Below are 14,928 nucleotides of genomic sequence, written 5' to 3'. Positions count from 1 at the left end.
CCTGATTTTTTGATTTGCTGGCTGAATGGAAAAATCAATCATTCACCCAGCACTACTAAGGGATAGAGTTTCAAACTAGAGTCTTATGCTTAGCTCATCTGCAGCACTTATTCCAAACTACTTCCAGATATCCAAAAGGATATGTCATAGAGACAATCTGCGGTGTAAACTAGTTAGTGTCCTATTTACCATGTCAAATTAAACAGAACTATAGGGGGCACTTGGATATAATCAACAAGGCAACAGTGGATAACAATTACAGTAAAAACCAGGCTGGACATTTTATAGTAATTAAATGCTTCCTCCCCCATTAAGATTGCATAGCTAAATGCTCAAAACTCAGGAAATGAAAGTGTTAAGGCTCAGTGTATAACCTTAACTCTGCCCTTTTGTGCATATGTGTTATGATACCACCTTTAATCACGCTCTGTCCCTGTGCATCTGCACTGCTCTCAGGGGTCGCCATCATGTACAGATGACCTGGGACAAATGAAGTGAGTGTACTGGTGGCAAAATACGGTGAGCCCAACTGACTGGGCCTTAGGGTTTGTAAAGTCTTATGTCAGGATTGTGAAGGAGCCTTAGAAAGGATTTTCATCCTCTCTGCACAAAGTCTCCCTCAACAGGAAGTTTCAGATTGCGAATAGCCTCATTAAACTGCTGCCAGTCCATAATAATTAAGCTTGGCAAAATTCATTTTTTTAAATAATTTTGATGGATAATATCAATGTTTAATTTAAAGCATTTTTTTCTATTTTTATTGATTTTAAATTTTCAGTTGCAGAAAATTCTATGGTGTGTCAGACAATTATTTCATGACAGCAAACATTGCTATTCAAAAAGGTAAAGCTTTATAACCGTTACAACACAAGCTGTGCACATCACACGTCAAACTATACAATGGAAATATCCTTAAATCAAACGCTAAGATGTTCTCCAGCAGCAGTTTTCTTACTTTTCCTATCTGTAAATTTCAGTTATTGATTGGTTTTTCCATCGGTTTGTGTGTATAGGGTGAAACCGATGTTTACTGACATTTACCAATTAAAAATCTAATCCTTCCAAGCTTAATCCTAGTCAAGTTTTTCTCACTGTGAATAATTTTTATGTAATGCAGTGAATAAAATTACTCAGAGCTGGATTGAGCTATTGACTCTTATGGAGAGAGACATAAGGAGTAAATGGAGAAGAAGAATGAGAAAGAAGCAGCTATATAATGGGTACACAGCAGGCTAGATCGGAGGCTCTGAAACTCGTGACTAGCGTTGGGAAAGTCATTTGCAGTGTTAGTGTAGCCATCTTGGTCCCAGGATATTCAAGAGCTCGAAAGCTTGTCTCTCTCACCAACAGCAGTAGGTCCAATAAAAGATATCACCTCACCCGCTTTGTCTCCCTTGGGAAGGCTAGGCCAGGGGTAGGCAACCTATGGCAGAGGTGCCGAAGGCAGCACACGAGCTGCTTTTCAGTGGCACTCACACTGCCAGGATCCTAAACTAAACTCTTGTTGTATATAAAGTAAATAAGATTTTTAAAATGTTTAAGAAGCTTCATTAAAAAAAAAATCAATTAAAATGCAGAGCCCCCCCGGCCTGGTGGCCAGGACCCGGGCAAAGAGAGTGCCCCTGAAAATCAGCTCACGTGCTGCCTCTGGCACATGTGCCATGGGTTGCCGACCCCTGGACTAGACAGACTAGACTCTTTCCTAGGCTGGGCCCAATCCTTTCCCCTGGTACAGTCCTTGCTAGTTCCAGCAGGCATCCCAGGTGGTCCTGCTCCAACCCCTTTTAAATCTTTAGCATAAGGCAGGAGTCCTTTGTCTGTGCTTGGGCCCCACCACTGCCTCATCAATAGAAAGGAACAAGGATTCAGATGGATTCCAGTATCATGTGATGTGGTCACATGTCTCTGAAACCCCTAGTCTCCACTCTTCCTGGGTTGGCCCACAGGTACACAGCAGGGCTTCCAGGTAAATAACCCATTTACAACCAACTGTCCTAGTCAATGGGAGCCATTGAGATTCTAAACCACCATTAATGGCACACATTTTGCATAATTACAATAGGAGCTCAGAGTTATACTTCATAGTTCTAGCATCAGATACAAGAATGATACATGCATACAAACAGGATGAATATATTCAATAGGTCAGTGGTCCCCAACCTTTTCGTCTGGCAGGTGCCAGTCGAAGAACCGTGGCAGCGGTTGAGCATCCGCCGAAATGCCGCTGAATTTTGGCGGATGCTCAACTGCCGGCCAGGATGTGGCGCCTGCGGGCAGTGCACTGGGGACCCCTGCAATAGGTTATAACCTCTGTAATGATACCTTACAAGAGACCTTTTGAATAAAGCATATTCCAGTTACATCATAGACACACTCATAAGCATAGTCCCATAAAACACATGGAGTGCAACGTCACAGCATCTATACTACACTTTTTTTTTTTTTTTTTGAAGAAAAGGAAGAGGGTCTATTTATACATCATAGAGATACAGTAAAGGGCACAACCAAGCTCTATTTTTTCCCCCTTTACGGGTCCTTTTCAGTGCTGTTAAAAATTGGAGTTCCTGTGCGGGGCATTTTGCTTTCTTGCAGTATATCCATCCCATTTGCTGCAGATCCAGTGTCTCTCTAAGCCACAGCCAACAATTCTGGCATAGTTATTGTTCAGATAAACACAGTCACCTTCTCCTTGGATTTCAAACCTGTAATGAGAGGCAACAATTATAATTAGTCAGGGGCTCCCCTTGACAATTCTATTTCCTGATGGCATGACGGGGGCTGGGGGGGAGGAGACAGTCCCCTTGCCCCCCTATCCAGGGCAGGTGAAGTATCCACGGCTCAACACAGCTGTCTGGGCTCCCTGGGTAGCTCTTGCCACAGCTTAGGGCAGTGGTCTTCATATTGTGGGGCACACTCCTCCAAGGGGGGCACAGAGGAACGAGTGTAGTGGGGTCTGGGTCAGCTCCCATGAAGGCTGGGGAGGGAGTGACACCAAGCCCTGCGGCTCTGCCCCCAGTTCTGCCCTGGCCCTGCCCCAGCTGTGGCTCTGCTCCCAGCCACATCTCCGCTTCTGGCCACGGCCTCAGCTCCAGCTCTGGCCCTGTTCCTGGCCCCCAACCACAGCTATGGCTGCCGGGGGGGGATGGACCGGGTAAGAGGGGGGTATGACCAAAAAAGTTTGGGGACCCCTGGCCTAGGATAAACCGTATGTCCCGTTTCGGCTCTGGACGTCCCAACTTTTTATTTTTTGGGGGCAAATCTGGGCATTTGTCCCATTTGCTCTTCCAACTGATTGTCAGTTTGCAAGAGCAAATGGGACAAATGCCCGGTTTTGCCAAAAAGGGGCTTGGCAGGGTGTGAGTGATGGGCTACGGGGAGACAAGCAGCGAGGCTCGGGCTAGCCCTGTGTGGGGGAGGGAGGGTGAGTGACTCAGGCCAGCTCTGCGCAGGGGGAGGGGGGCAATCCGCTCACCCTATCACAGCTGGGCTCTGGCTTCCAGCGTGGCCAGGAGGCAGGACCTCGGGGGAAGAGGCAGAGCAGAGCGACAGGGCCCCAGGGGGCGCGGGAGAGGAGAAGCAGGGGTCAGGGCCAGAGTTCCGGGGCTCCTGCAGGGGACCCCAAATTGGCTGGGCTGGGGCCCCTGGGCACGGCCCTGTCGGGCCATGTGTTAATCCACCACTGCAGGGAAGTGTTAGCCCCATTCTACCAGGCACAGCGGTCAGTGTTCACCGCTCCTTCAGACACTGGCAGGCACTCGGCCCAGAGCCCATGGACCGGATCTTCAAAAGAGCTCAGCTCCCACGTCGGCCTCGTCTGTACTGGGTTTCTTTGCACTGGTGTAGTTACATCAGTGCAACCTCCCACTGTAGATTCACCCTTCCCTTACTACGTGGATATAGTGACAAGGATGCAAAGTTCACTAGGGCAGATAGGGCATTAGGACCTCAGATTTAAGACAGAGTCCCAGCTTAGACAGTCATTCTGGAATGCATTTTCTTACCATCTCTACCGCAGAAACACAAGAAAAAGGACTCACAGGTTGTTGAATTCAGTGCCATTGGGCCATTTCCAAGGCTGTCCGTCTTGATTCCTCCAGAGACCAATCCAGTGGTCAAGGATGCCTTTATATCGTAACATGAAAACCTTTAGAAAAGCAATGAGAATACATATAATAGTGTGGCAGTAACAGCACTATAGCTACAGCCCTACCAAATTCACCATCCATTTTGGTCAACGTCAGTCATAGGATTTTAAAAGTCGTAAATTTAATGATTTCACATATTTAAATCTGAACTGGCACAGTGCTGTAACCGTAGGGATCCTGACCCAAAAGGGGATGGGGGGGGGGTCACAAGGTTATTCTAGTGGGGTTACGGTATTGTCACCCTTACTTCTGTGCTGCTGTTGTTGGTGGCGGTGCTGCCTTCAGAGCCGGGCATCTGGAGAGCGGTGGCTGCTGGCCAGGAGCCCAGTTCTGAAGGCAGAGCCGCCACCAGCAGCAGCACAGAAGTAAGGATGGCATGGTATGCTATTGCCACCCTTACTTCTGTGCTGCTGCCTGCAGAGCTGGGCCCTCAGTCAGCAGTCACTGCTCTCTGGCAGCCCAGCATGAAAGCAGCAGCACAGAAGTAAGAGTGGCAATACCACAATCCCCCTACAATAACCATGCGACCTCCCCATAACCCTTTTTTGGGTTGGGACCCCCAGTTTGAGAAACGCCAGTCTCCTCTGTGAAATCTGGATAGGATAGGGTAAAAGCACACAGAAAAACAGATTTCACGGGGTAGACAAGATTTCATGGTCCATGATGCATTTTTCACAGCCACGAATTTGGTAATTCTCCTGCCTGTTCTGCCCAGGTAGAGGACTGCCCATGGAAGGGAATTACGACTCCCAGAATGCCTCCTGCCCTTCTCCATCTCCTCCTGTTGAGTGCTTGTTTTTGCTGCGGTCGGCATAGAATGGGGTGTTTTCTGGGCTGCAATTCATTTTGTCACCTCAGCGGTCAACTATGACAGACAGTTCTAGAGGATGTGGTACTAGTGCATGCAAATAACATCTTTAAAAGATAAATACTTTTTCTATAGTGAAAAATATTTATCACTGTATTCTTCTGTGAGGCATTACAATGCAAGCATTTGAGTGTGTGACATTAATCTGCGGGAAATGTATCTGAACCAGTTCAAACAAGTTCAAAGAGAACCAGTTACTGAACCATCGTTCTAAATTAGTGACTGAAGCAGAGCCGAACTGGAGGGCGAGGAAATATTGATGAACCCTAACCAGAACTGAAACAAAATTTTTAAGGGTTCAGCTCCCTGGTTCATTGAGCGAAGGACTCCAGAGCTATAGCCTCCACTCCACTGCAGGCCCAGGGTGGTACCCGGCTGTCTCCTTTTAACAGGTTCAGCACAATGTTGTTTTACAGTGTGGACTGAGAGCCCCAAACTCTGCTTGTGTAACTGACTGAGCCAATCCTCCTTCCTCTCTGTGCAACAGGATACTCCAGAGAGCATTGCTCCACATGCTGCTACTGCTGACCTGTGTCTGTTCCCTGCTGAGCCACCCTGGGAAAGCAGCCTGGATTTCCACAGACTGCCCAGATGCCAATCCGGTTAGGTGGCGTAGGAGCACAAACACTGATGACACACGATCACAGTGTGGGACAAAATGTTGCTGTGTGGACACGACTCAGACTGGGTCTGTTGTAAAGGAGTCTGAGGGGGGCATTAAAACTATACAGCTCGACTTGCAGCGTGGACCTCTGTGTGCGCTGCCATTACATGGGGCACTGGGCATTGGATCTGGTGGGGTGGAGCCTTGGCATTATTCTTACTCCCCTCACTGTTGCTAATATACAGCTCTTCCGTAACTCCTTCTGGTGCCACTTGACTGCAATTACAAGGAATCTGCATCCCTTACCAGGTCCTGAAAGGTGTCAATCACAGCCAGGGAGGCACCGAGTGCAGAGCAGTTCTTCTGGCTGTAGGTCCAGTTCCCTTCAGTCTCTGAGAAATAGTAACACTTCCCCAGGAACCCGACCCAGCCATCGGGGCAGTTGGGTCCTTTCGCAGCCAGAAGTGAGTTAGATCTTCCCACTAAAATGGAGAAAGATATGGTAAGAGACTGTTCCTTTCCCCTGTCTGTACCTGCAGGGCCTGGGGGGAACAAGGGAGACTCTGAGCCAATCCCCCCTCCTGAGTCGTGTGGCTTTAAATTCAGCCTCACCACAGGATTATTGGTGTGGGTTTAACATTGACTAATACACCCCCTATCCCGCACCCCCCCACACACACCCAGTCCCGGTTATCTCCCATGCACCCCCAACCTACACCCCATCACAAACACTCACCCCAAACATACCCCCAGGCCCTGCGCAATTGTCCTGGGGGAGCTGGTGCTTTGCTTTCCAAATGGGGCAGGGGACGTGGGAGAGCAACACTGAAGTCCCAACTGGGGATGTAGAAGGTTAACGGGCATTAGGCTTACTGGTTAACCAGACCTTAACCATTAACCCCAGTGGCCAGCCGGCCGTAGCAGCCCCTACTGCACTGGGACAGCCAGCCAGAGGGACCCCAGCCCCAGCGAGGTACCGGCTGTGAGACCCCGGCTGCGGCAGGTGGGGTGGGCTGGTGTCCACAGCGAGTGGGCCGGCAGGACCCTCAGCTGTGGCAGGCCAGAGGCCATGCCGGGCTGGCTCGAGCGGCCCTAGTCCTGCCAGGACAGCTTGAGCGACCCCAAGCCTCAGTTATGGCCATGGTGGGCAGGCAGGCGGGACCCCAGCAGGCCAGAGCGGTCCCTGGCCAGGGTGGGCTGGCGGGACCTCAGGCTGGGAGGGATGGAGTGGCCCCAGCCCCAGCTGCACCGGGCAGGCAGTGCCCCAACTTGTGCCCTGGATGTGGTGACCCATCCAGAAGGACTCTGTCCGCAGCAACCTGGGGAAGCCTAAGCCAGATGAACCCCCACGTTGGGGGGACCCCAGCCCTGCACCCCCTGCTGCCTTCCCATCGGAGGGACCTCGGTTAACCGGTCAAACAATATAATTTGAATCGTTTAACCAGTTAACTTTTAAACTGGTATTTACATCCCTCTCTCAATGCCGGGTGTGTGTGTGTGTTCATCTTCCACCCCACCCGATCCCGTGCTTCCGTACAGAGCCGGCCCCACTACCTGAACTCAGATCACTCTGCTCTCAACCCAGATCGGAGCACTTGCCCAGCGGGAGTCCCCTCGAGGGGAGGAGCACTGCACCCCACGGCCAGGGGGTCCAGGATCGGGCCCAGCTCTCACCTCCGATATAGGTCCCCTTGCAAAGGGCAGGCTGGGCAGCACTTCCCCATTCCCGCCAGCATGGCTGTGGGGTTGGTGCTCCCCAGCTGGAGTGCAGAGCCACCTCCCCGCCTGCTGCATCTTGTGCACCCTGCTGACCACTCTGTGCCCCTGCTCGCAGCACCGTGTCCGCCTCCCGAAGCTCCCTCCTATCTTGGTGTCCAACTCCTCCTGCCCCGCACAGCACCCCAGTTGCTTGGTCACCTCCCCAGTCCCTGACGCCTCACCTCTCTCATCACTGCCAGCACTGGGGAGTCTCTGCCTCTCATGGGCCTCCCCAAGGGGGCAGTGCCCTCCTCGCAGGAGCCTCCTGAGCTGATAACAGCAAAGTGGGTGTAAGATGCTATCTCTGTGCACAACTGACTGCACAACGGGGAATCAGGCCCGGGGTCTGGTTAGTCAGGTCTGGGGACTCACCTCCAATAAAAAAACTAGCGGGAATTGCTACCGCAAGGACTACGATGCACCCTTGATAAACTCTTTCTTTAGGGATCCTGTAGTTACCCAGCTGGAGATCTGAAAAGACAGAGCCGGTTTTAGTCAGACTCCTTGGTTTTTGTTCTTGACATCTCAATGGGTTCAGTGGCTAAGGATCACGCAGGAGAAGGGAAGACTTTGGCTGTGGGTGGGGAGGATTCAGGAGATCATTTTTCTTTACCTGGCTTGTATGCTTTCGTTTGGCTCGGTTTCAAAAAATTCTCCTTCTCTTCTTCACACCTATCCAAGGCAGAGGAAAAAGATTGATGTTATTCACCTGACTGTTCCAGACGGTCATTCAGCCAAGGAGAAGGAAGGGGAAAGTTTGGGAACTGGGGTTACAACAAAACCTCCCACCGCTGGTCGGGAATGGATATGATTTAATATTCCATGTGGAAAAACCTCCTCTACAGTAAGAGATCACTGAGGCTGCAGCGCAAAGAGGCTGGAAATGGCAAAGTTATGGCTCAAAGGTTACTTCTAGGATCGTAACCCTTCAGGTTTGGATTATTGTCACAGGCAGAGGTGTCAATGTTGTTTCCCTGTGAAAACTGTCTAAAGAAATGCTTTCAAATGAAAACGTTCAGTGAAAAGATTTGATTTTTCAATGAGAAATGTGAGATGAAAGGAAAGGGTTAGAGCTTGGTGTGTTTTTCCCCCACACTGAGCCTGCAGCAGAAAAGTGTACAGCAGGCAGTAAGATCATATAGCAAACCCTGATATGTAGGAAAACAAAATTATGAGTGATTACCAGTCTCTATATATGCCACAGAGAAGGCTTTTGCTTCAGGAATAATTGTTTCTTATATGAAAATGAGGAAGTGGAGGGAATTGTCTATTAAAGTTAAAAACTGAGAGGATGAAAGTTTTTTCTACACAATAAAGATTTAATTGGGGGGGCGGGAGAGAAACAGCCACTCACGTGCTCTGGGTCTTGGGCCTTTTGGTAGCCTAAAACAGAAAGGAAGAGAGACATGGAGTTCTCATTCTACAGAAATATGCCAGGAGTGTAATACTGGCTTAGAAATGATGAAACACACATGCACTTACTCCAGTTGATTTTAATTCCCACCGTTTGATTTTCTGGAGCACATCTGCGTTCAGACACCTTTTCATGAGAAGTTCCCTATTTCCATTTTGCTTGTCACTTAAAAAAAACTGACCGAAACGTAATCTAAACAGGAAGCTTTTATTCCAAAAGAAGAGTGTCCACACACAGATTTGCACAACAGCCAATGGTGTGAATTAAAATCCAGTTAGTTATTTTGGTGCGTGTTTGAGTGAGGGCAATGGGGGAAGAGGAATACATTGCCTGGATTTTGCAGTTACTGGATACCAGACACTAGTGTAAAAATGTTGCCATTCTCTATTTCTGAATCCCGTTAATATTCCCACCCAAAAAGCTTTGCTGAATCATGTTTGTTAAGTGCTGTTTCAATCCAAAATCAAATCAAAACCCCAACCCCAAAGTTTAACAATTCAAACAATCACATTCTAAGGGGATGTAAACAATTCCCATCCTGGTGTTAATAGCTCATGTACATGTAACACCGGAATAAACAGAGACATGCTCACTGAGCACACCCAACCAACCTTAACTCTGCCCTGGAAGAACACGCCAGCAACTCTAAAGGGTACAAGCAGCCTAACCCATTATCCATCAAATGTCTGAGATTGGGGCGGGGACCCTGCATAGGAGCGGTGGGTGGTGTCTGCTGGAGTCACGGACAGTGGGGGACCCACACTGGCGGTGATTTCCTTCTAGAACTTTAAAATAAACAGATTAACAAAACACATGCACTATTACATATACTACTAAGTATGTAAACAACAAGATATTGGACATTGAAGAACACTTTGTATGCATTTGACCAGACATACTTGGCAACGTCCTTGCCCATCCCCTCCCAGTGGAAGGACTTTCCCAACCTGTCTTTGCTCTGTTTACCCCAGAATGCCCACTGGGATGTCAGGGGCCAAGCTTAAGAGCTTGTCCCGGTACTTAGTTGGAACTATCAACTGTTTTTGAGGATGCTGGCCTTCCTGGTGTTTACCAGAAAGAATTTTCTTATATAAAAGTCCTTGTTCTTTAACAAACCAGTTTTGGTTAGATGAGTTGAGAGGCCGTGGATTGCTCCGTGCCGCCGCCCAAGCTTTCTTAAGGCTGTCATCAGCTTCCTGCTCAGTCTGGAACTGTTCCCTTGAGGCTGGAGACACCAGTTCCTCCGTAGACTGTGGACTTGGTCCCTCTGGAAGCGATGTAGGTGATGAGGTTGTTTCCGTTGACTGTGGACCGCTCTCCGCTGGTGCACAAGGTGATATTTTAGGCTCTGGCTGAGCCTCTTGGGTAGGGCTGTCTGCTGCTTCTGCCAGTTCAGGCCCACTGGCGATAATTTTGCCGCTGGTTGCTCTTCCAGTTCCGGTTCTGGGACTGGAGGTACTATGGCTGCTGTAGTTGTTGGCATGGGATCCGGTTCCACCACCTTGGTCTGGGTCTCTGGTAACACAGATAGGGTCCTGGTGGACGGCTCAGGAACAGGGATGGGAGCGGAAGCTTGTTTGGTCTGGTTGCCGGTGACCACTCCCCCCCTCTTGGCCAGCTGCACATGGTTGGCCAAGTCTTCCCCCAGTAGCATGGGGATGGAATAATTGTCATAGACAGCAAAAGTCCACTTTCCTGACCAGTCCTTGTACTGGTCTTCAGGGATGCTGTACCCATGGCAGGTCCTTTTAAAATTTTTCAAGAAGGCCTCAATGTCCTCACCTGCCATGTAGGTGGGAAATTTCTTGGGATGGGGAACAGTGCCTGGAGAAGGATTGCTAGGGTTGGCTGAAACATGTGGGTTAGCTTTTGCTAATTCCAGGGCCTGCTGGTGGGCCTCCCTCTGGAGCTCCAACACCCTCCTGTGGTTAGCCTCTTGCTTCTCCATCTCTCTTCTGTGGTCAGCCTCTCTGGCTTGTTGCTTCTCCATGTCTTTCTTGTGGTCAGCTGTTTGACTGGTACTCATGTCTTTGTGCTTTCTGGTGCTGGCCACACCCCTCTGCAGTCAGTGAACTGTGTTGCTTGGTTCACAAATTGCTACCCTTTCTATTCCCGGTTGAATAAAATTAAAAAAAAAACACTTTTAATTTGCAAATGTAGTGCTGTTTGTTTGCTGGCTCACAAGAAACTAGAAAATCTGGTTTGGTAACTTGTCTCTTGCAAACTGTTAATTACCCTCCAGCTAAACCCAGCTGGAAATCCTTTTTAACAAACCTCCTAGAAAAACTTACACCTCTTCCCTAGCTGTTTTTTAAAGCAGCCAAAAAGAAAAAGAAAAAAAAAGAAAAAAAAGTCTTCTTCTAACAAAGCCAGTTAGAAAACCTTACACCTCCTTTTCCTCAAGCTGCTTGTCCAAGCAACCAGAAAGAAAAACTCCTTCCAGCAAAGCCTGTTGGAAAACTTTATTTCCTCCAGCTTAACCCAGCTGAAAACTGCTTCCAACAATACCTTGTCAGAAACTGAATACTTTTAACCCCCCCCCCTTCTCTCAGGTTGCTTTCCTGCTCTAGAAGAAGAGAATAGCTCTTTTCAGCTTAGCCCAGCTGAAAAAAACTCCTTCTAACAATACCTTGTTAGAAAACCTTGTTTGTTTGCCTTCAGGGTATTTATCCCTCCTAACCTGCATTCCTTCTTTAGGAGAAGAGAATAGCTCTCAATGGCTCTCTGGTTCAAGTCACCACTGCTCACCATGTCATAGGTTTCTCCCCCACTTGGAGCTTTTGGGTTCACAAGATGGACTCCCCTAAACTAAAATCCTAGTTTAGATCTGATACGCTGCCACCAGTCAGTTTTCTAAGTGTCTGACACACTGCCTGTTCCCCCAACTTTCCCTGAGGAACACAGATTTAATCTCCCTGACTCTTTACACACAGGGAAGCAGCCCACTTCCCCCCTCCCTCTCTCCTAGCCACTCTGGAGAGATACACACCGATTCAACTTTTTGAATCAAACCCAGGAGGAACTCACTCTTCCCCACTCCCCCTCCCCTGAATTTCCACAAGAGAAGGAATTAACCAAGTCCAAAGAAAGAAAAGAGTTTATTAAAAGAACAAAAAGAAAGTACACTATCTCTGTAACACCAGGATGGAACAATGCACAAGGTCTAACTTATAACCTGGAGAGATTTCCCCCTCCCCCTTTCTTTCTCAGTAAAAGCAAAGTAACAGCACTAGAAATAAAGAGATTCCTTCAGCAAACACACAATTGCAAATGTAGAAATCAAATTATAAGACTAATTTGCCTTTCTAATACTTACTATACTGGATAGTAGGAAATACTCCAGGAGAACTTGGAGACATGTCTGGCCTCTCTTAGATCTAAAGAGAGCACGAACACTTAAAACAAAGAACACAGACAAAGCCTTCCCTCCACAGAGATTTGAAATTATCTTGTCCCTGATTGGTCCTCTGGTCAGGTGTTCCTCAGGTACTGCTTGTTAACCCTTTACAGGTAAAAGAGACCTTAACCCTTAACTAACTGTTTATGACACATGCTCACTGAGCACACCCAACCAACCTTAACTCTGCCCTGGAAGAACACGCCAGCAACTCTAAACGGTACAAGCAGCCTAACCCATTATCCATCAAATGTCTGAGATTGGGGCGGGGGCCCTGCATAGGAGCGGTGGGTGGTGTCTGCTGGAGTCACGGACAAAACGGACACACCGTTTAAGGTTCCATATCTGAGATGCAGCCATTTTTATTTATTTACACATGGATTAGAGTTGGGTGAGTTATTCTCAATTCCCCCACAGGTACAGATATTGTGATATGGGGCCTGTTCCCTTTCAGGAGGCACTGGCTCCCATCCTGGCTCGGGGCAGGGGTGGGGAATGAGATATGGGAGTGCCAGTGTAGCTGTCAGTTTTAGTTCAACGTTAGTGTCTGTCTTCTTCATGTCTCCGATTTATTGTCTGTGAAGCTGCTGGGGCCCAGAGCTCCATCTGCTCTCATCTGCCGGTGTCCCCTCCGGTTTCAACTGAATGGGGGTTAATTCTTCCCTAGCCGGCCTGCATGTCGCCATTTAAACCTATAGCTTGCAATATCCATTTCTGACTTCTCCTGTCACTATTGCCCGTGGGTGCATTGCCCACTCACGGCACACAAGGCCAATGCCCCCACATGGGGGAGGGGGGAAGAGTACACTTTACCGGGGCCTGGAGGCCCTGTGGGGCCCGGCCCAGGCTGCAACCCCCATTACCATGTGTGGAGGGAGGGGGCCTGTGTTACAAGTTTGTTCTAGGCCCAAAAAAACGTTATGTTTGGGTAGGGTGACCAGACAGCAAATGTGAAAAATCGGGACAGGGGCTGGGGAGTAATAGGAGCCTATATAAGAATAAGATCCAAAAATCGATTATCTGGTCACTCTATGCTTGGGTCATGCCCAAGGTCAATGAGAACACAAGATGCACCACTGGGGATCTAGGCCCCAGACGGTCTGCTGTGTAACTCCATCAAAGTCAATGTACTGCATCAATTTTATACCAGCAGAAAAACTGGCCCTTCGGACTCTGGGTCTGCCCCCATCAAGGTGGGATAATCCCACTGACTGTAGCTGCCCTGGACAACAATTCTCCATAGGGCCTGATTCTGCATTGCTTTGGATTGACAAAGTGTGAGGTTGGGGGGGTTGGTCCATCCCTGATTTCCAGGGCCCTGACCCAATTTCCTACCTTGTGATCCTGAGCAGCATCCTCCGCGCGAAGTACCGTGTGATCTTTGTGAGCCTGGGACTCTGTGCAAACCGCACCCTTGTGTGATTGACAGACTCCATCGCCTGTGGCTGGTGCTCCCGGGGCTGCGGAGTACAGCCCTTTGGCCTTTCGGACAGCGCTCCGCAGCTGCACGTTGGGGACTAGCTCCCTCTCCGAACATGCTTCCCTGCACTCGGGGCAGACGGGTTCACACTTGTCCCAGTACCGATTGATACAGACTCGGCAGAAGTTGTGGCCACAATTTGTAATCACCGGGTCTGTAAGGTAATCCTGGCAGATCGAGCAAATAAATTCATCCAGGAGCCGTTTCACAGTTTCGGGCTCAATGGCGGCCATGGCTGCTCCAGCACAGACAGAAACAGTTTGCGGGCATCACAGGCTGAAAGCAAACGGGCCCACCCGCTGCCGGTGCACTGACAGATCCGCCAGCCGCAGCCTGCTGGGGAGAGGGGTTTGCGCAGAGCAGCTGCCTCATTACGCACGCGCCATCCGGGAGCGAACTGCAGCGGGGGGAGGGCAGATCAAAGGTTACAACGAAGCGCTCAGACAAGCACAGGAATCCAGTGACTGCTGGGGAGCAGGAAGGTGATCGGGAGACCTGCCTCGGCTCTGCCCCTGGCTCTGCCCCTGCCTCTGCCTCTCCTGCACGAGTTGGGGGGGGAGGGCGGGAGCCGAGCGAGCGGGCAGTGGGGGGCATGGAACCGGGGGAGGGGGCGGGGGCTGCTCTCCGTAGGGAAGTGCTACTGACGTGCACTGAGCATGCTCGGTGACATCTGCTGAAGCCGCTGCCCTTCTCCCTGCCCTAGGGTTCTGCTGACTGCTATTGACAGGGGTTAAAAAGGGGCAAAGGGGCGATTCGGAGCAGGGGGGTGGCCAGGCTCGGAGCAGGGGCCGGAAATGGGCTGGTCGGGAGGGTGAAGCAGCTGGAGGCAGCATTAGAAGAGGGGCTAAGGGCAAAACCAGAACTGGGGGCCGGGGGGAGGAGGTGGAGTTCAGCTCGGAGTGAGGCCCGGTCAGAGGGCAAAACCCGGCCCGGGGTAAGAGTCACCCCAGCACACGGAGACACCAGTGCTTGCAAAAATGGTGGCGGGCAAACGGGCTTTTTTCTTTCCCCTCTCACAGGCAGCACCTCTCAGCATCGGCTTCCCAGGGCTGGACTCTTAGGGTATGGCTACACTGGCGATTTGCAGCGCTGGAAAGCCTCCACCAGCGCTGCAATTAGTAAGTGGCCACACCTGCAGGGCACTTCCAGCGCTGCAACTCCCTGGCTGCAGCGCTGGCCGTACACCTCACTCAGCATGGGGAATAAGGATTCCAGCGCTGGTGCTGCAGCGCTGGTCATCAAGTGTGGCCACACACCAGCGC

General features: G+C 49.9%; 1 protein-coding gene across 3 annotated transcripts in view; it reads right to left on the bottom strand.

Moving 5' to 3' along the window:
* Positions 1-14,072, bottom strand: part of LOC123344897 (C-type lectin domain family 2 member D-like) — an 83,297-nt gene extending 69,225 nt beyond the window's left edge. The window contains exons 1-8 of one of the 3 annotated variants that reach the window (XR_006572672.1): positions 13,522-14,072; positions 8,730-8,758; positions 7,989-8,047; positions 7,748-7,846; positions 5,924-6,099; positions 4,038-4,144; positions 1,675-2,702; positions 782-1,423 (exon numbers count right to left, since the gene is read on the bottom strand). Coding sequence is in view for 2 of the 3 variants with exons in the window: in XM_044981398.1 (XP_044837333.1) it covers positions 2,549-2,702; positions 4,038-4,144; positions 5,924-6,099; positions 7,748-7,846; positions 7,989-8,047; positions 8,730-8,758; positions 13,522-13,899 (1,002 nt within the window). In the remaining variant the exon portion in view is untranslated. Of the gene's footprint in view, positions 1-781; positions 1,424-1,626; positions 2,703-4,037; positions 4,145-5,923; positions 6,100-7,747; positions 7,847-7,988; positions 8,048-8,729; positions 8,759-13,521 lie in introns of those variants that run through there. The other 2 variants (XM_044981398.1, XM_044981397.1) reach the window with 2 other exon arrangements.
* Positions 14,073-14,928: the final 856 nt, after the last annotated feature.

Source organism: Mauremys mutica, chromosome 12, assembly GCF_020497125.1.
Source record: "Mauremys mutica isolate MM-2020 ecotype Southern chromosome 12, ASM2049712v1, whole genome shotgun sequence".
NCBI lineage: Eukaryota > Metazoa > Chordata > Testudines > Geoemydidae > Mauremys > Mauremys mutica.
Note: the sequence above shows the minus strand (reverse complement) of the source record. Positions and strands in the feature narration are given on the sequence as shown.